Source organism: Corvus brachyrhynchos, unplaced genomic scaffold (assembly GCF_000691975.1).
Source record: "Corvus brachyrhynchos isolate BGI_N302 unplaced genomic scaffold, ASM69197v1 scaffold142, whole genome shotgun sequence".
NCBI lineage: Eukaryota > Metazoa > Chordata > Aves > Passeriformes > Corvidae > Corvus > Corvus brachyrhynchos.
The window spans coordinates 1,939,493-1,959,782 of NW_008237226.1; the positions used below are offsets into that span (position 1 = coordinate 1,939,493).

Genomic DNA, 20,290 nt, shown 5'->3' on the forward strand with positions numbered 1-20,290 from the left:
AATATTTTTGATGACTTATTTTTCAGAAAGTAAGGTATTAGCTATATACCATACAGAGACACCTTTGAAGAAATGTGAGAATAAGTGAGTTCATGAGAAGGATACGTGAGGATTTTTGGTGAATGCTGATTTAATTTGGAAAGCACAAAGCTCAACAGTAAACCAGATCATTGCAGAGAAGCAGAAGCAGGTGTAGCTTCTTTTCTCATGCAAGTTTGCTATTGAGCTGTGGGAACAAACAATGACACACCCTAATTCTTGAAATCCTATAACCAAATTTCTGAGGCGTGTCTCATTTCAGTGTTTTTGTTGGAATCTTTCATTAATCTCCTGTCATTTTTTATCCCCCAGTGGGACGCTGAGTATGTTCATACCCATGTGTAGTGTCACTGGAGAGATTTTAACATAATGACTGGTGAATCAGCAAATTTTTGCTGCTGGATGGAATTTGATGCTTTCTAAAGTGTATTCAGACCCTAATGCTTTTTATTACAGGCCTGTCTTTTATCGCGTGTATGAATTACGTTGTAGTCTAGTTTTAGATATGAATTACATTGTATTCTAATTTTAGATACAGACAGGGCTCAGTTTTTAGTTCATTACGAATGGATCCACATATTTTCACAATAGCTTTGTGGTCAGAAAAATTTTGAGCAAAGAAGTATATGTCATTCAAACCTCTTTGAAAGTGTGCCCTTTTTGCCTTGGTATACCTGAAAACATACCTGCTAGGATTTTTCTGATTTTAACTAAGTTAAAGAGCCAGTCTGAGAAGCATTTTTGATTCTTATAAAAGTTATAAAATCTCATGTTAGGGTCTTTAAATTCTTTATCTGAAGTTTAAACCTTTCAAATAATTGGGTACATGAGAAAGCCTTGTATTTACCTAGCTTATTGCTGAATGTTGGTGAAACCCACAGCCTCTGTAGTGTTTGGACCAAATTCGTGAGCCTTACAGATGGAAAAGGCCAATTATGTTTTGGAAGCTCTCCCTCCCAGCAATGCAGGATAGCACTTTGGCTAATATTTTTATATCCAGTGGTGAGCTGATAGAGGAAAGCCCTTGAGACTCCAAAATCTGCTTGAAGCGTAAGTACTTTCGTGACTGTGGACCTGAATATGAAGATCACTGCAGTTGCCTTGGGAAAAGTTACTTCCCTGTGGAAAGGATCCATGCAAAGATTCTCTGCATCATGTTGTGTTTAGGTGGGGCACTGTGCCTCAGGGGCACTATGCACTCAGTTGAAATTTACTGAGTGGTACATACGACAGAGGGAAGCTGAAATGTTAGGTGGTATTTGTTAGGAGCATGTTTAAAATTATGTAACTCTTACTATATAAAAATTCTGTGGGTCAGGAGAACCATTTCCTCTAAGAGAGAAACAAACTATGAGCTTTCTTTGTCTCCTGCAGTTTATATGGGAGGAGATAGATGAATTTCTGAGATCAGGCCTGTTAGTAGAACAAGTCACGCTTGTGAGAACTACACACTATAATCAGATTTATGGTGTTGGCATGTAAAAACTTAGTGAAATGTTCTAGACCTCTCACTTTCCATGAACTCTGTGTCATTGTTGAAATTTCCTTGTTATTTACCGAAAGCATTTTCAAACTAGATAGATTTACAAACAGATAGTCACTCTGAACAGCATGTTTTCATTCTTTTTCTAAAGTATAATGTTGTAGTTCTCCTGTTTTGAAAAAAGAAAATATGAAGTGTAAAAAGCTCCAGAGAAATTAATCCTGCTACCTTATTCTGTTAGATACTATCTTCCAAGCAAGTTCTCTGAGTGTGATATTGAAGAATATCATGAATTTTTAAACAATGGAGGTGGAGCCTGCCTTTTCAATAAACCAACCAAAGTAAGTATTACATTAATGCTGAGTATTATTTCTATTCTATTGCTAATTTAGATGAAACCAAGAAAAATGAAAATTATAATACTGGAAACAATACCTGTAGTTTTGAGATTTCTGGTTCTTTCTAACTATTCTGTTAACATATGGGTGTAAGTAGATTATCTTAGTCCATAGTAATTTAGAAATTATGTTTAAATAAAATTTTAATAAAGTGGTTTCCTGCCCAATAGATTATCCACAGCCTTTGATCAAGAACCATCCCTCATGCAATTTTTTCTGAATATTGTAAATACAATACAATTTTGTATTATATTTTATTATTGTACTGTATTATATATTACAGCTGAATGTATGTGATGAGATTTTAAGTGTCTTGGTAAACTTTTGTGGAGCTTGAATTCTAATTTGCACTGAATCAATGTTTTTTACTAATCTCTGGAAGCTGAAATGGGATTGTTTTTATGTCAGATCTGTCCCAAGATGCTTTTTTAGCCTCTGCAGTGGGTGCAGTGCCCTACCATCAGACATTTAAGGGAGATAAATGCAAAGCAAGGCCAAAAAATTCCAGCCAAGATACAAGGTCTGCAATGGAGGATTTGCAGCAGTGTTTTGGTATATTCCTGCTCCATTTACTGAAGCATAGGTTAAAATGTAAAGCAAACAGGATAATGGTCTTGACTCTCTTCTATATATAATTAATGTTAACTTGTATTTAATGGCTGCCTTTCAACAAGCAAAGGAAAGAGACTAAGGCACAAAGACAGTCCAAGGTGGAAAAAAGACTTACCTGGTAGCTGAGATGGTCACAGATGTAAAAGAGAAGCAAGTCAATTCAGGAGTGATGCATGTTCCTTCTGGTGAGCCTGAGAAAAAGTGCATCTTCTGACAACCACAGAATTTCAATAAATGTCAGATAAGGGAAGAGAAAACATCGAGCTGAGCCTGCTTATCTCTTAAAGGTCTCTTTTCATGAAAGAGTATATTATTAAAAGTGGAGAGAAAGCACTGTAATTCATTAATAAGATGTAAGATTTCTTACTTAAAATGTACCCAAGTTTTAGAAGTTTGCTCTTTTCCATCTCATTAAAGGTGGAGAGAAATACTGGTAGATTTATTTATTTGCTGAGTGTATTTTTATATAGTGTAATATGTCTTGGTTTTGTTTTGGTGATTATGTTCGTTTACACATCTGTCACTTGGAAAAAACCTCAATTACTCTGCTTTCAATTTTGTTTGGCAGCACTTACGTTATTTTTTGATAGCATGCAGAAATGTTAGATGTGGAAGCCAGGGAGATTTAGTCTCTTTTATGTATTGTGATTTGGGTTGGTTTAAAGGTCTTGTCAGTGGATGTCTGTCTAATTAACAAAGCTGTCAAAGACATGTTTTTCCTAGCAAGGGTGGTGAGACACAAACTTTTGCTTTTCAAGCATTATGAGATAAAGGAAAGCTGATGTGACAACGGGCAGTGTTTGGCAGTGCTCCACTGTTAGATCAGCTATAATCTCAAAAATTACATCAGTGGCTGCTGGAGCAGATTGAACATATGCTCTTTTCAAATGAATGGATGAATATGACTTTGGGGAAAGGTTGTCCAATTTGCTTTTAATGTTTGTTTTTTTTCTTCAGTTTTGTATTTAGCTGTCCCTATGTATTGCAGCAAATTGGCCCAATATTTTAAGGCAGAATGCTCTGTTACTGCAGTCTCTTTGTTGTGCAGCACACCGAGAGATATTGAAGAAGTTGTCTGGAAAAATACATAGGAAACAAGCAGTTTTAACAACTCCTTAATAATTCTAAAAGATGGCATACATTTAACGTTAAATTCTACATTGCATTGCATGCTGCAGTTGAATTTCCATTTCAATTGATCTAATAATAGCACATCAGCCTGTGCCAGGCTGTGGTTTGTGGCACAGTGAAGGATGTGGGGTAATGCTTCATCCTGTGGGCTCCTGACAGAAAGGCAGCAGCTGGAGAGAAATGCTCTACACCATGAACCATGTACTTGTGCAGATGGCTGATGAGCAGAGTGATTTTTGGAATGGTCCTGGTTTAATTGGAGAACTCAGAGCATAATCTGCAAAATTTTAGTCTGGTGACATGCTTAAATGCCTGCTCATTTATGCAATAAAAGCTACTATTATGTTTTTTTATGTCCAAAGAAAAAAAAATATTTTGTTTTAGAAGAACTACCTTTAAAAGTTTTAGGAAGACAGAAAAAATTAAACTGGAAAGAACGCAGTGTAAGTGTCCCTTAGAAGAGGTTATAGCATACAGATATACACATTTTCTTATTTTAAGTTACAGTTCAGTGGGAAAGCTGGAAGGTAAGGGAAGAAGCCTCACCAGCAATACTTCCTGTACACATCTGCCTGTGGTACATACTTATAGAAAACACCTGAAAGTTCCCAACTGTGGTAGAGGAAAAGGGAAAGAAAAATCCAACTGTAACAAAAACTGACAAAGAAACTCGTCCTCTCACCTTCCCAAGCATTTCTGAGCCACATAAAAGGACAACTTTTTATGGCTATTCCTTCTGAACTTACAGTGCAGTCTTTAACCTTCCAGCCTCGTCACTTGAACTCCAGAATAGTAGCAATTGCAACCACTGTGAAGATAATGAAATTGTCATATCTTTTAAATTTTTTTCCTTTATTGTCACACCTTTTGTTTTTCATTGTAACTTCTGCTCGAACTGAATTTACTGTAAAGCTGACACCTATGCACAGAAGGTACAATGTGACTTGGCAGCATTGCTGAATTAATTTGCAGCAGTGTTCATTCTCTGTACGCTTCAGTTGTGTTCAGTGTCTCCCTGAGTCGTGGGTACAGTTTTTGAATTCATGCATTGGAGTGCTAGCTTAAAAGCCATGTTGCACAGAGTAAAAATGATTCCCTTAGGAGAGACATGCCCTTTGATTTCTGAATTTCCATGCAGCTTCTGGATCCTCCAGAATGTGGCAATGGCTTTGTGGAAGATGGAGAAGAATGTGACTGTGGGACAATAGCGGTAAGTGCAATGTACTTTAAATTAGCAGCTAAATTTGTCCAAGAATTGGTGCTGCCCATTGCTGCTGTTAACAAGTGGAGGAAGACAAAGCAGGGTGAAGGTCATGTGCCCAAGGATTCATAGTAATAGCTGCCTGTGCAGAATCATACCTTCAAAGACATTAAAGAAAGCATTTTTCTAGATGGAAACACTGGTCAGTGCTAAAATGTTAGTATTTAATGACTGACAATATGAAGTTAGAAAAATTATTTTCTATCTTGCACAGGAAGCAGCAGTTTCATGCCCCACAAGTGCATGCCTTTTTCTGCCTCCAGGTGCCTAAAAGCCTGAATAAAAATCCATTCAAGTAGTCTGCTAAGATGAGAAGTAATAAGAGCTTGGGGTTCATGTGCTTTTTGCATGTATTCTGTTCTTTGTGTGTGTTCCTCAGGAGTGTGCCAGTGAAGGAGGAGAGTGCTGCAATACCTGCACCCTGACCGCGGGCTCCCAGTGCAGCAATGGGCTCTGCTGTCGGAAGTGCCGGGTAAGGGCAGTGACCTTCACTGCAGCATCCTGCTGGGAATGCATCCAGGTGGCTGCAGGCCCTACAGCACATGTGTTTTCCCTTGCAGACCTTGTGATTATTCTTCTGAAAGCTTACCTTTTAAAACTGGCTGAAATCTGATTTTTCTGGGGCTAGACTCTGTCATTTAGGCTTGACTTTTTGGGGCAGGGACTGTCATCAAATGCAGAGGTAAATTAAAGCCTTCATGTTTCAGATAGGTTTGAATCAGGTTGAAGTTCTATGAGAGCTCATTAGACATCCTTGTTTAAAGGATAAATTAACCATAAAGGTTTCATTAGATGTCCTTCTTTTTTCACTATGAGAACAGTGAGGCACTGGAACAGGTTGCCCAGAGAAGCTGTTGATGCCCCACCCCTGGAAGTGTTCAAGGCCAGATTGGATAGGGCTTTGAGTAATCCGGCCCATGGCAGTGGTGTTGGAGCTAGATGGTCTTTAAGGTCTCTCCCAAACCCAACCATTCTGAAATCCTGTCATTCTGTGAGCATGCACATCCTTATCCATGTGCCACTCCCAAGGCCATATGTGTTGATCTGGATTTGCCCCATGAGACTGAGTGGGAAAATCATACCACAGAATGTCTGAGAGAAGGATATAGTAAAAACCCAAAAGCTCACCCAGCAGAATTACTCAGAAGAGTTCATCTAAAAATCACCTGGCTTCAGTTTCAATTTGGTCTGCATGTGTCTCCTTATGTTTGGACTGACTGAAATCCCATTGAGTAAAGGGAATCAAGTGCTATGTAAACTGTAAGGTATTCTTCCTGATACATCAGTAAATAGTAAAAGGAGGTTTAACCAGATTGTGGCTGTAAGGGAGTCCTGCTAAATATGACTTCAAATTGAAGTCATATTTATGAGTTGTTTGTGCTCATTTAGTAATTAAGATAATTAGTATTAATGTAATTAAACTGTGGTGTGCTATGTGGGATATTTTTATCTTTGTGCCCATTTGAGGGTTCATTTCCTTAGGAGGATCATTAATAATAACTGTGGACCACATTCTTAACTTTGTGCTCATCCTAATGTTAAAAAAAGAAAAAGCACAGATTATGCTGGAACAGATCACATTTCCCTAAGCACATTCCTTTTTTTAATGTAATAAAAAAAATCAGCAGATTGCCAGTGTGGGTGAATTTTGTTCAAGAATCCAAGTCACATAGGCACCATATTAAAGACTATCAGAACTAAACTAAGCTTCTGTATACCTATCTTATTTTTTTGCAAATGATGAAAGGGTTTATCTACTTACAGAGTGACAAGGGTGAGTGAATGGACAGAAAAGTAGAGTTTTACAGAATGTGTATCCCTAGGAGGTGTTAATCAGGACAACTCAAAAGACTGTATATAACAGTTCCCAAACTTGAGGTTACCTTCCCTTGCAATACCCTGCCTGAAAGCAGGAGTGAAGGAGGGATTGCAAGCAATGCATGGTGAATATACATCCTAGCAACCTGTAATGTCTCTGAAAATGTTCATGTCTGTCTGCATTTTTCGAGAGACTGGTAGAAAAAAGAAGCTGAAGGCTGAGAAAGTACCATAGTCTAGCTCTTCCACTGATGTGTGCCCGTTCACACCAACTGTGGAAGTTAGCAGTTGTCCCCCAAAAAATGTATGTGCATGCAGATAAAAAAAAAAAAAAAAATCACAGGTTTGCAAAATGCACTGGGTATCACAGTCTTCAGAAAAATTTGTGGGAAAATAAGAAGTCTGTAGTGTGTCCATGACCAGAAAAACTAACGATTGCCTCAAATGAGATGTCTTCCTGCTTTTCCAGGTCTTGAGACATAGCACATAAATCTTTAGCCAAAATGTCTGTATTAGGTTGCTGGTACGCTTTTCGTTGTTAAATATCCAGTCCCTTAGAAAATGGTGTCAAACTGTACAGAATTCAGTACATTTATTAATAGTTCCTGTTCTGCAACAACAATGGGGGATTAAAATAACCAAAGTGTTTATACATAGAGCTCTGCGGTGTTCTTCATCCCTAGAGAGAAGATTGGGATCACTCCTATTTTGTAGAGAAGAGTAAAATAGTCCTAAAAAATCCTGGTAGGATGATGCTGCCAGCTACTGCAGTATTGGTTTGGACACCCCCAGGGGTCCTGTGTCCCAGGAGAGACTTCTGCTCGACCCCACAATTGATGCCCTTGGGAGGGGGTGCCTCAGAGAGTGGTACCACTTGCACCAGCAAATGGCTTGAGTGGTGCAGCATACACACCACAGAAAGGAAAGTCTTCCCACTTCAGTCAGCACATGAATGTTTCCCATTTTTTATTTTAGATAAAACTGTAAGGAAGCATTGCATTGAAGGCAAGATATGGAGATACCAAGACACTAATTTTCTGTGCTTTTTTTTCCAGTTTGAACCTAAAGGAGTTTTGTGTCGAGAAGCAGTGAATGATTGTGATATTGCAGAGAACTGCACAGGAAATTCCAGCCAGGTGATTTTTGTGTCTTCTATCCATGAGACAAAAAACCCCACCTGTAGTCTTGAAATCACTATGAATGTTATTGTTTTGTATAGTAAGGTGTATAAAAATTGTGTTAAATCTATTGATGCTGAAAAAAACCATGATACTGAAATAATTTTTCATGTGAATTTTGTTGTATACTTTGCTTTCATGCATGTCTGATCTATTACTTATTTTCTCTCTCTATAGTGTTCTCCTAATATCCATAAAATGGATGGATATTCATGTGATAACAGACAGGTAATTAGGACTTCAGTTTGTTTTACATTCTTTCTGCTGTTATAAATTGTTTTTTATAGATTTTATTTTAAGATCTTTGGAAGTCACCTGGGACAGTTCTGCTAACATTCATGAGTTTTGGGTGCTAGTCATATTTTGAATGAAAGGAAGATAGAATTACATATTAGTTGCCTCAATATAAAGTGTGTGACAAATCTTTATATTAAAGAAATATGTATTTTGGAAAATCAAGTTATTTGAAATATTTCCTGTATTTTTTCTTTCTTTCTAGGGTATTTGCTTTGGAGGAAGATGTAAAACCAGGGACCGGCAATGTAAATATATCTGGGGTGAAAGTAAGTGAATGTTACTGTTTCTAAGTTGGTTGTAATGTGGCTTGAAAGGCTATCTTAGCTAAGAAAAATTATGGAAGACACATACTGAGAACCATTGAAAACATCTAGAACTGTATGTCTCTTCCCTTCTTCCCCATAATTTTGTCTTTCCATCCTCTTTTCCAGCTCTTTCTCTAGTGTTGGTTAACTTACTGGTGTTTGTTCTGAAGTCTTAAACCTTAGTTCTCATTAGTAAACACCTAGGGAGCCTATACTGATGTTCATTAGTTTATTTCAGTGGCTTCTGGGCATTTTTGACCAATAAACCCTCATCAATCTGAACAGTCCTGTGGTGTCCTCATAAAGCTTTTAGCTGAGAAGAGCACTGTGCAGAGTTTCATGGACCACCTACAGATCATGGTGCTTCAGTTCACAAATTGGGAAGCTGAGCTTGCTTTGATGGTGTATCCCCATTTCTCATGACATGGCTTTTCAAAGTCATCATCATCTTAGAAGAGATTTGTTTCTGTTTTTAGAAGTGACGGCTGCTGACAGGTACTGCTATGAGAAGCTGAATATTGAGGGGACTGAGAAAGGAAACTGCGGAAGAGACAAGGACTCTTGGATACAGTGCAATAAACAGTAAGTTGATCCATTTAGAAAGCTGCTAGTATGAGGTTTCTTACCCTGATCCAGTTCTTTAGCTGGCATGAAGAGGCTCAAAAAGCCTTTCTGTGGATCAGACTTCTGGCCTTCTTCTGCAGACCTTTGTGCAAGAAATCCTGGAAGGAGCAGGGTGTTGAGAAGAGATGATCTCTGACAAGAGAGCACCATCTGAGCTTGGGAGAGCTTGGACCAAAAGTGGTCCTAGTACTCTCAGTGAGGCTTAGCAGTGCAGAGGAGAGCAGTCTTTGGTTTCACATCTTGGTGTGATGTTCACTTTTTGTGCTGTGCCATTTCATTGCTAAGTTGTGTTCACTTTTCATGATACTGTAACTTTGTATATTCCTGCAAGTTGCTGCCTAAACCATTTTTTCACATTCTGTAGATATGCAGTTGATTATTTCTGCCTATTCTGAACCTTTCACCAGTCCTTATTAAACTGGTTTTTCGGATTTCTCCATTCTGTCAATGACATTTGATTTCTAGTTCTGCCTACAGGTGAACTAATGTCCTTTCCCACTTTTTTAGATGCAGATTTGGTAATCTTACTTCTGTTCCATTACAAATTCATAAGTAAAAAATATTCAGTAATATGGGCAATGTCAGACCCTACTGTCCTGTCAGTGCAAAAGTCTCCACACATGAATAGTGAAGTCCCTTTAGCAGTTGAATTAAACTTGGTGTCTGTAGTTCCCTTAGGTATGTGTCCTATGAGAGTATATTTAAAACCAGTATCTACTGTTGCTCCTCTATGGACCAGTTACTGTATCTTAATAGATCATTAAATCAATTTGATGTGGTTTGTTCTTGGCAGGTCCCTGCTTGTTATTAATCAGGGTATTTTTGTTAATGCATTATAAAAACAGAGCTTTCCCAATCTAACTTCCAAGGAGAATAATTTTATTGGGAAATAGAATTATTTATGGGAGTTATTGTCAGTGGAAGAAAAGCAAGGAATAACGAATAGGTTACCAAGCAAATGAAGAAAACCTCATATTTTTGATTGTCCATTTTCATTGCATTTTATTTTTTATGAGTATCTGTTTATTCTTTCAATGCAGGGATGTGCTTTGTGGATACCTTCTGTGCTCAAATATATCCAGTGTGCCCAGACTTGGAGAACTTGATGGTGAAATCACAACATCAATCTTGCACTATGGAAAAGTCTACAATTGCAGGTAATTGGAAATCCTGAAAACAGAACAATCAATATCCATCTTGCATAGAAAAGCAGCTTTCTCATTCCTAAGTGGAGAAAAACTACTTCCATTAATTTTTTTTTCCTATTAACACATAACCATTATTTCAGTTCAACCTTTGTTAAGCTTCAGAAAATTAATTGCCTGTGGGGAGTGCACCTGTTTTGCAGTCCCCTCTGTGCAGTAGTCAATTTTGCCTGTAGAGACATAATGCTCTTCTCAGGCCCTGTGATTTTACATTCTTTAATATTTGCAAAGTACTTCATGGACCCTAAATACTTAGAAATATGCCTGCACTGCCAAAGTTAACTGGCAGCCTAATTCACTGCTATATATTAGCTGAATTCTAATTATAGATGTGGTATGTTTACATAGCTTCACACACCTGTTAGATGAAATGAAGTCCTAAACAAGTAAACGTAAGAGTTTATCTGACTCTAGCTGTTTCACAGGAAAAATGGTCTTTGTTTCCATGGTTACATTTGTTTGATGTAGATACACTGTTTTGGTTTGTTTCATGTTAGGCTCAGCGAGATCACTAAGCCAATACTTAGTCTTACCTGGTCCTGGGCATTGTGTAACACAGAAATAAAGGCAGCAGCCCAGTTTCTCAAGCAGTCCCATCTAATCACAGCACAATTCCCCAAGGTCCTCTTGGTTGTTTGCAGTGGTGGCCATGTGAAGCTTGATGAGGACACGGACCTGGGCTATGTGGAGAACGGGACGCCGTGTGGGCCGGACATGGTGTGCCTCGACCATCGCTGCCTCCCCACCGAGGCCTTCAACTTCAGCACCTGCCCAGGCACCACAGACAGCCAGATTTGTTCAGGACATGGTGTATGTTCTTGCACTCTTTAATGCTTTTTACTGTTTTTGCTGAGTACCTGGCGTTGTGCAGTCTACTAGCTGGACCTTTCAGGAAGCCAGCAGTGTGACTCTCTAAGTCATAAAACTGGAGAAGTTTTTGAAAAGGAAAAGGGAAGGAGGCACATAAGTAAATATAATGCATTCTAAACAAGGCATCTTAAACAATGAGTCATAGTTAGTATGTACTAGTTTTACAGAAGTTTTATCAATCACTGTTCTTGCTATCACTTCTGCTAACTTGGTTGGTATTTCCTCAGGCAATGTGCTGGAGAACAAATACAAAGGTTTTATGAACTGAGAAACTTGGGTCTCTGTTCTTCCAGAGACTTGTTCATTTTAATTCCCTCTTTATTGCCTAAATAGCCAAGAAGATTCATAAAGTTGTTGATGATGTTGGATTTTGTGGGCTGAGATTTCCTTTACTCTGGAAAAGAGGGCAGTGAGCTGGCTATTGGCTAGTGGCAGTTCCTCTCTTTGGTGTGCAGTCTGTGGCTTTGCTGTGGCCCTGGCGAGTCCCGTTGTCCCTCACACAGTTTGATACAATGTCCAGGGCCCTGTGACTGAGCTGAGATGAAAGAATTGTTCTCTCATAATGTCTTTTGTCTTGTACACTGCATTAAAACTTCCTTATTTATCTGAAATCATGCACTTCATCATATTTCGAAAAAAAAAGTCATTAAGGTCAGCCTCCCAAAGCAATTATAAATGGTTCTGCTAAATATAGATTACATTAAAATATGAACTGAATAAACATTACATCTATTTATATAAAATATAATAGCACACTTAATGCATTTATATGTAATACATAAACTAAAAATTACTATGTGTTAAAGAATTATTTTGTGAAGTTTTGTGAGCAGTCAAAATCAGGGCTTTATCAGTGTACCTATACTTGAGGTATTAATTACGGGAATGGATTAATAATCTGATTTTTTTCTGAGCTACACTTTTGACTGCAGGTTTGTAGCAATGAAATAAAGTGTGTCTGTGACCGATTCTGGGGAGGAGATGACTGCAGTTCTCACATCAAAGACGATCTATTTTTTGATAAAGATGCCATGAATAAAGGTATGTTGTTACAATTTTTACCAACAACTGAAAAAGCTTGGATTTGAGGAAAGTTCATTAAGCAAAACTAGGTCTCCTACTCTTTCAGTTAGTACACAACATGCTGCAGCATCAGGAGCCTCGTTCCCCTCTCTTCCTCCCACAGCAGAAACACTCAGTGTCTGCAAATGAGGCCTCAGTGCATCTTTGGGAACTGGTATCAGTGGGTCCAGTCCTACCTGGCTTGTCCCAATCATCTGAGTGGTCTTACTAGACATACTGATAGATTTGGACAAGCAAAAAGTTACTGGGACATTCCATATCTAGATAGAAAGGTAATGCTTGACTTTTACATTTTTTGAGTGGAAGTTTTTATTCAGCTTAGTCTTGCATACAAAAGAAAGATATATTGTGGAAAAATGAGCTTGTAAATGTTTGTCATTAGAAATCCTTGTGGGCAGACTTCTTCCAGAGTGTCTCCTTTGATTAATTTATTCAGCTGTGGAAGGGATTTGAGCAAAACCAAACAAGTAGTCGCTTCTATTCTAGAGTATGCATGTATTTGCTAGGGCAGGTTGTAAGGATGCTTAAGCAGTTTAATATTGATAATATTGTATTGGTATACCTGGCACAAGTTTCCCATGTAACAAGCATGCAGTTAAGGGAAACAGAGGTCAAAGCTTGATTTACAAGTGATCTTTTTATGTCCTTGCTATGCTTCAAGAGTGTATCACTGGTTATAATTAATCAGCCTAGTGAAAGTTGTTCAAGCTGGTTGTTGAAAATGGTGCATTTACTGGTTTTGTGTATTTTTCTCCTAAAACCATGTATATTTTTCCTCTTGTGTTTCCAGGTGTGGTTAGCACAAATATAATAATAGGGGCTATTGCTGGCACCATTATAGTGTTGGCTCTCGTTTTAGGAATAACTGGCTGGGGTTACAAGTAAGTAAATTCTGTTCTTAATACAGTTTAAAAATATGCGTATTTCATCTGATAGTTGATTATGTTATGAAAAGAACAATTCAAAACATCAAAACCATCCAAATTCAACAATATATATACAGTAACAGTTTTATTGTACTAATATTTTTCAAGCAATTCTTACATTTGTGTGTGGTTTTAGAGAGCTTGAACTTTATTTTGAATTTTATTTCTCATTTAGTAATTTGTTTTAGATGATCAGATTATGATTTTACTGTATGTGACAAAGGAAATACAAGAATATGATCTGATTAAATTATAAATGTTTAATCATGATGAAGTAAATGTAGCAAGATTAGCCTTCAGTCAGTCAGCAAAGCATTTAACCATAGGCTTGCTTAAATAGATGATTATATTTAGTTGGCTTAACCTGAAATTAATTCAGGCACATTTTTTGGTAGCCAAGATCTGCAATTTGTAAATAAGGCTCAAGTACTTTCCTGGTGTAGAGCTGTCAGTGCTCACTGAGAGGCAAAATGAATTATATTAGCCTGAGCTGTCTTTTTCTGTTTTATTTCTTTTGTGAATTTCTTATAAAAACAGAGGGATTTATGTTTTTTGCTTGTAGTAAAAATAGATTCAAGGTACTGACTTTATCATCTGTATTTGGGCGAGACTCTCTTGAAGTCGTTTGTCCCTAGGTCCTTGGTGTTCTTGGAGGGCAGGGCAGGCTCAGCTGCAGGCAATGCCATGGCTGGAGCACAGCCCCAGTGGTTTGGCATAACAAAGTGGCACAGCCCCTGCTGGTTTGCTAGACTGAGGTAGGCTGAGGGCAGCTCAGAAATATGTAAGGAAGGAAGCATTTGGAAAAAACCATGAAGATTAGGGTAGCAGAAAAGTAGGTTATGCTGTCTTGGTATATCACCCTCAGCTTCTGGCAGTATCGGAAAATCTGGACTTTTATTTAGAGTAAAACTCTTAAAAGTTAAGGGCTCATTTTGAGATCCTGTCTAGCCAGTGGGATTAGTTTTTGGAGGTTCAGGACAAAAGTGCACCTTTCACTAGCAGCTTCACAGTGAATAGGCTTAAACCCATCATGAACTGCACCTTACACTCAGCACTGACTGTAGCCATCAACAGGAATATATTTTTCTTGTTTATTCTGATTTATTACATTTGTAAATATGCTTATTTCAGAAGTGATTTTGCAGAAATATTTTGAGCAAAAGTTTCATTCTGTATAAAGTGCTTTTCTTTTTACATTTGTTTGGTCTTACTGACCATGTGTACCTGCATACTAAAAACTCATTCTTTTTCCTTTCTCTTCTGTTTATATGGAAAGAAACTACAGAAGACAGAGGTATGTGATAAAAGTAACGGAATGTACCTTAGAAGTCTCTGAAAATAGCTTTTCTTCTCTCTTGCTCACTTACATGCTATAAAGAAAATATTGTGATGGGTTATCATATTTTAAATAATATATGAAATCAGTCTTCTATAAATGCATTGCTTGAAATCCTGATTTCACTGGACTCAGTAGCAAAAATAATGTTTTTTATACTTTTGCAATAGACTATTTTATTTAGGAAAACAGGAGAATATTTCCAATAAGAGAGACTGAAAATTGGCTATTAGAGATGAAAGTGTTCTTGGGAGGTTAAGAACTGAATAATTAATATTAACATGATGTTCAGGAGCCTTTTGATACAAAGTAATTCGTGGAGCTTCTTTGCAGTTAAAAATACAGTGCAGTTAAATTGCTGTGTGGACGAAGAGCCCATTCTTTTCCAGCACCCTGTTCGATTGATTCATAGCTAAAGCACTGTACTGGCTTCAGCACAGGGCTGAGCTTTCACCATTTCAAGCTTGTGGCCAAAAATAAACGGTTTTCCTAGTAACTTGTGTTTGGCTCCTGGAAGACCACCTCCCTTTGATCAGGCATCTGCCTGGCAGATGGGTCTTGTGGGAAGGAGTTGGCTCCTTCCTCTCTCAGTCCCCCACAGATAAGAGGATTTCTCAAATTCCCCTGTTTTCTGCCTGTATCGTTGCCTTCTGGTCCAAGCTGCTGCTTTGTTTGTTGCTGCTACCCGTTGTGCTTGTTCTCCATTCCCCTTCGTGTAGTGCTTTCTCTGCCAGGCTCAAAATATTTGCAATAAGTGGAAAAGCACAGTCAAGTGCTGGTTGTGTGCTACAGGGTCAGATAGGCCACAGGTACAGTAAGAAGAAAAAGGCAATGCTATTGAAGTCAAGCCTTATGCAGAGGTTGGTGGGTAGTGAATGCCACCCAGCGCAAGGAAGGCAGAATTTAAGGTTTGATGCTGCTTAGGGGGAAGTGATGTATTTGTAAATGCAGACTAATGTGGCCATCAAGTCATCCTACTGTGGATGTTTCAGTATTGGTTGAGGACAGAGCAGATAAAACCTTGAAACAGAGACAGAGTCCACCCCATGTATGTTTGCATTGGAATAGTAGAGAATTTAACTTCTGCAGATATCTTGATCTCCAGTAATTAGTTCATGGCCAGAGAGCTGTGAGTGTGCAGCCAGTCTGCAGCTTTGTCTGAGAGCACAGGCAGAGTGGAAACCACCATAAGCTGAGGCTTCTGAAGGTAATGGAGGACTCCATCATTTTAAAGATTATGGAGATATTTAGTAACTAAATCTCCTTCATGCATAAAATGAAGTTCTGCAGGCTGACTTCTAAATAGAATAAGGCTAAGTACAAGGAGTGCTCCATAAATGGAAAAAAAATATCCACCAGATTGTCCAGACTGTCCCCTTTTTTAAAAAAAAAAAAGATTGCTCCTTAAATAACAACGAAGACAAGCCATTATAATATTTTTGAGCGTGACATAAGGATGATACTTGGTACTAGTAAGCAACTGAAACAAGTAAACTGGAAGTGGTAAGAAGAGCCAATTAGCAAGAATTCTGCCAGCTGGGATAGTGTGGCACAGATACATGGGAGAAGTTATTTCTGATGGAGTAGCAAGAGAGCAGTTTGCTAGAGGAACCCTGGGAAGCAGAGCTGCCCGCGCTGAGCCGACTCTGAACATGTGCCAGCCGAGGAAGGGGACAAGAACTGAAACTCGGGAGGTGTTGGAAGGTGGAGTGTGGAAGTACTGCATTGCACTAATGATTTATGTGCCATATAGTTATATACTTTACATACTTCAGAAGCAATAGAAACTCAGATATGGAATGAAGAGGTCCCAGTTCAGGTCTGCTGTTGGACACAATCTGAATGTGAATCAACCTGATAAATGTGCATCTTAATAGAGGCAGGCTGAAGCAAAAATGTCTTGGAAAATGCAAGGTTGAATAAATACTGATGCTGATATTATGAAATAGTCAACTGTCAAAGTAACTACTTGTATTTGGGAGGATTTTTAAACCTGGTGGAGCTATACCTGAAATATTTGCATGGCAGTTTTTTTCTGCTGGTGATGAATTCACCATCTGCAAAAACTTTGCATAACTTGATTAGAACTTTCTAATGCACAGATAGTTTTATGCACCATAACTGAGCTTCTAGTTCTGGAAAAGGATAAACTATCACATTACTTTCGTGTGTCTTTGAGTCTACTACTGTGGTAATCAGGAGTAGCTGAGAATCTCTGACACTGGTGTTGGTTCCCTTACACAAGAAATCAGTTAAAAAAACTGGAGCTTTTTGTCCTCCTGAGGTTTAAACAACTCAACAGGTTGCTATTCTTGAATTCAATAGTGATCGCAAAAGTTAAATGGAAAGCATACCTCAGAAGGAAAAAAAGCATTCACTTTTCCTGAACTCCTCTTTGATGCAGGCGTGTATTCAGCTCAGGCTCAATATTAGTGCTGCACCTGAGGGTGCTTTTTGCAACCAGCATGATGAGCCATTTGAAATGTCTGGGCTGGTTATCCAGTGTCTCAAGAATCACAAACTGTTCACTTTGAAAACTGTGATCAGAGTTTACTAGTGAAGTGTTCCTTGTTTTCCCTTTCCAAAACCACATAATCCACTTTTCTGCACATAACAGAAGCGTGTGGGAGTTTTCTCTCAGATGGTTGAGTTATTTATTAATAGCCTTATTATGTGTGGTTAACAGGTTTTCTCAAGGATTGCTATCCTTACCTCTTTCTTTTAAACTAATATTCATGCATGTTTGTGTGTGTGCTAGTTCCTGTCATGTTTTCTGACTCTACAATGTTTATTACACTTTAGACAAATACCCCAGGGAGATTATGTAAAAAAGGCGGGAGAGGCCGACTCTTTTTATAGCGACATGCCTCCTGGAGTCAGCACAAACTCTGCATCTAGTTCTAAGAAGAGGTCTGCTTTTCTGTCGCATTTTCAGATTTCTACCTATTCCATCACCCATTATTCCATTAGTCAGAACATTTCATTGTTTTGCAGCAGGTTTGACTCTTTCTTCTTTCTTTGTGGAATGTTTGAAATAGCCTCCTCTTTGCTTTGATTACTGATTTTTCTCCTGTATCCTGAGCTGCGAATTATTATGATTAGGCCAGAATAAAAAAGTTTTGCATTGTAAACCAATTTTTGTTTAATCAAATATCCTTGCTTGAGAATTGATTTTAAGCAGACTGTAATAATAATTGCTGGCTGAAAAGAAATGAAATAAAATGCCAACATATTTTTTAATCATGGTCATGTAATCAAAGAAAAGGAACATTGTCTTGCTTCAATAATAGTTATAAACGTAAAATGTTCAATATAAATGTTATTTTTATATCTTTATTTGTCAGTGTCATTGATTCAGTGTGTTGACTTAAGACTTCTGCTGTCTCATATTAAAGATGGTAGTGATTGAATTTTATTCCACTTACTAGACTAGTATACTAAATGGTCACCAAGTGTTATCCTAGAAAATGATTTTACAAAGACTTTAGTTCTGCTTGCTGTCATGAGATTAGAGAGAAGTAGATTTTGCCCTTGATCAGATTTTACTAATTCAGTTTTTGTTCCAGTTGCCTAAAAAATCCAATATTTTAAGAGGGAAGATTCATCTGAAAGCATTGAGAGCCATTTGTAATTGCTAAGATCCTGATGCTCACTGTTCCTCTGCAGTTAGAGATCCTTTATATGAAAATCTGCAGCTAGCACTGTAAAACAATTTATGAGAAGCACTGTGTCCTAGAGGGTTTGACAGTTGTGAACTGTTTCATGGGAAACCTGCAATTATCAATTCTTGCCTCACTAAGCAGCCTACAACTGTGCAGTTGATGAAGCCATTTTCTTTGCTATTATTTCAATGAAAGTAAAGATAACTGTATGGAAGGGACACATATGTAGTGACATTTGCTATTTTGGTATAGCAGCTTGATCTTATATACAACCTCATTCAGTTTGTTCTAATGAATATTTTATTAGGAAAACTCCAGTAGTGATTACTTAATTATTTCTAATTTTTAAATTCAGCTTTTTGGATGTGTGGGTTGTTTTTTCAGGAAGCAAGCATTAATCTTAAATGATGCCCTGTTTGTGTTGGAGGATCTTTTTTAATTTGAATAAAATTTTGAAAAATAGTCTTGGGAAAGCAAGTTTTCATAGCTTTGTGTATCAGGTTTAAATACCAGTTTAAAAAAGTTATTTTTAAATGACTGTAATATAATGTGTTTCTTCTTTCATTCAGTATCTGTGTTTCTTTTCATACTTCATTTATTTCGTATGTCTCTATCTATTATTTGTTCCAAAAAGCTAATGGTTTCTAAGGTCTGTCTGTACTAGAGAGTTTTGTTGTTCCCACCACCAGTTCAGGTATGTTGTGCCACTGTCAAGTCTGGAAAAGTAAGTCTGACAAATATTCCATTAACATTGTGATACAGCTGACATAGTCCTTCCATTTTAATTCCCAGAGTGATACCTCCTCCTACCTTCCAGGCTGGTTTTGGTTTGCTCTGTGTGCCGGTATGGATTGCATCTCTTGGGAGATGTTAGAGTGACTGGGCCATCAGCTCCCTGGGCTTCTCCATGCTGGAAAGCACTATGAAATATTGGTTGTTATTCAGAGGATGTTCAAGGATTAAGACATAATTTTATGATAACTCTTGCTATTATGAAATAGCAAACAACAAAACCAGTATATAGCAAGACATTCCTGAACCTGAAAGAGACCTTGAGTAGGAGGAAGTGTTTAAAAATCTGTCAGTGGATTTGTTGTTTCTCAGACCTTTCATCATATGATTAAGCTTGAATTAGTGAAACCCTGGGCTTGCTTTAGTGTGGCTGTGATTAGCTTGATCTTCTGGAAACTGGAGAGCGTGTCTCAGATGCCTGCCCTCCAAGGAAAGCAGAGACTGAAAAATGCGAGTATCCAGACTTAAAAACTACAAAAACAGTTCCTTTGGGCAAGACTTTGTAATAAGTAAGCCACCTATTATGAATTTTTCACCTTCCTCTTCTTTTTTGGAAATAATGGTAGATCTCAGGGCAAACAGCTAAGCAGCAGTTCTAGTTCAACAAGAGGCAGCCTGTTGCAAACCCCTGCATGTTGGACATCGCCACATACATCTCTGGCTCTTAGAGGCAATGCAAGAGGAAAGAAAAACCAGTTTTCACCAAGCACCTAGATAAAAAGACTATTTTTGGCTTTGAGTTTAGCCTTAGAAGTATATACTGCAGCAATTGGCTGGTAAAATATAAACGTTCAAAATTAGCAAAAATGAGGCAGAGTTACCTCTCTCCTGACACTACCAGCTCTGGGTGGGAGGATGCTCATCACAAACTCCTGAGCCCCTGAGACTGGTAGCAGTGGGATGAGGGAAGCTGTCCTGGCTTTCCTGCAGCAGCACAGGGAGGGAGTGGGCAGCCTGCAGGCAGGATGTGCTTGACTGTGAAATGAGAAGCTTTGAAATGAGCACAGCTGTAAGAGCATCTTCCATCTAGGAACTGAGGCAGAGCTGCAAATCCAAAGGAAATCTGGTGTGCGCCGGTGTTTGTGCATTCTACAGCAGACAAGTGAGAAAGCAGTGCTGATGCCTGGCTCTTGAACGTGGGCACATGGAACCGCTGCAGGGACAGCTGCAAGGCGTAACTGCAGGGTTTAATCAGAAATCCTGGGTGCTCTGCTAGTGCAGACAGACCTTAGGCTGTGTTTTGTCACTGGCCTCGGGAATGTGACTGAAC

The 20,290-nt window shown here is 38.3% G+C and overlaps 1 protein-coding gene across 4 annotated transcripts in view; it reads left to right on the forward strand.

Annotated features, from left to right (window-relative positions):
- Positions 1–20,290, forward strand: part of ADAM22 (ADAM metallopeptidase domain 22) — a 70,808-nt gene that overhangs the window by 31,927 nt on the left and 18,591 nt on the right. For 2 of the 4 annotated variants that reach the window (XM_017729244.1, XM_017729246.1), the window contains exons 12-24: positions 1,764–1,863; positions 4,802–4,873; positions 5,304–5,396; positions 7,798–7,878; positions 8,098–8,148; positions 8,420–8,483; positions 8,999–9,104; positions 10,187–10,303; positions 10,993–11,161; positions 12,154–12,262; positions 13,095–13,185; positions 14,507–14,524; positions 17,369–17,476. In XM_017729244.1, the coding sequence (XP_017584733.1) occupies positions 1,764–1,863; positions 4,802–4,873; positions 5,304–5,396; positions 7,798–7,878; positions 8,098–8,148; positions 8,420–8,483; positions 8,999–9,104; positions 10,187–10,303; positions 10,993–11,161; positions 12,154–12,262; positions 13,095–13,185; positions 14,507–14,524; positions 17,369–17,476 (1,179 nt within the window). The remainder of the gene's footprint in view (positions 1–1,763; positions 1,864–4,801; positions 4,874–5,303; positions 5,397–7,797; positions 7,879–8,097; positions 8,149–8,419; positions 8,484–8,998; positions 9,105–10,186; positions 10,304–10,992; positions 11,162–12,153; positions 12,263–13,094; positions 13,186–14,506; positions 14,525–17,368; positions 17,477–20,290) is intronic. The other 2 variants (XM_017729245.1, XM_017729247.1) reach the window with 1 other exon arrangement.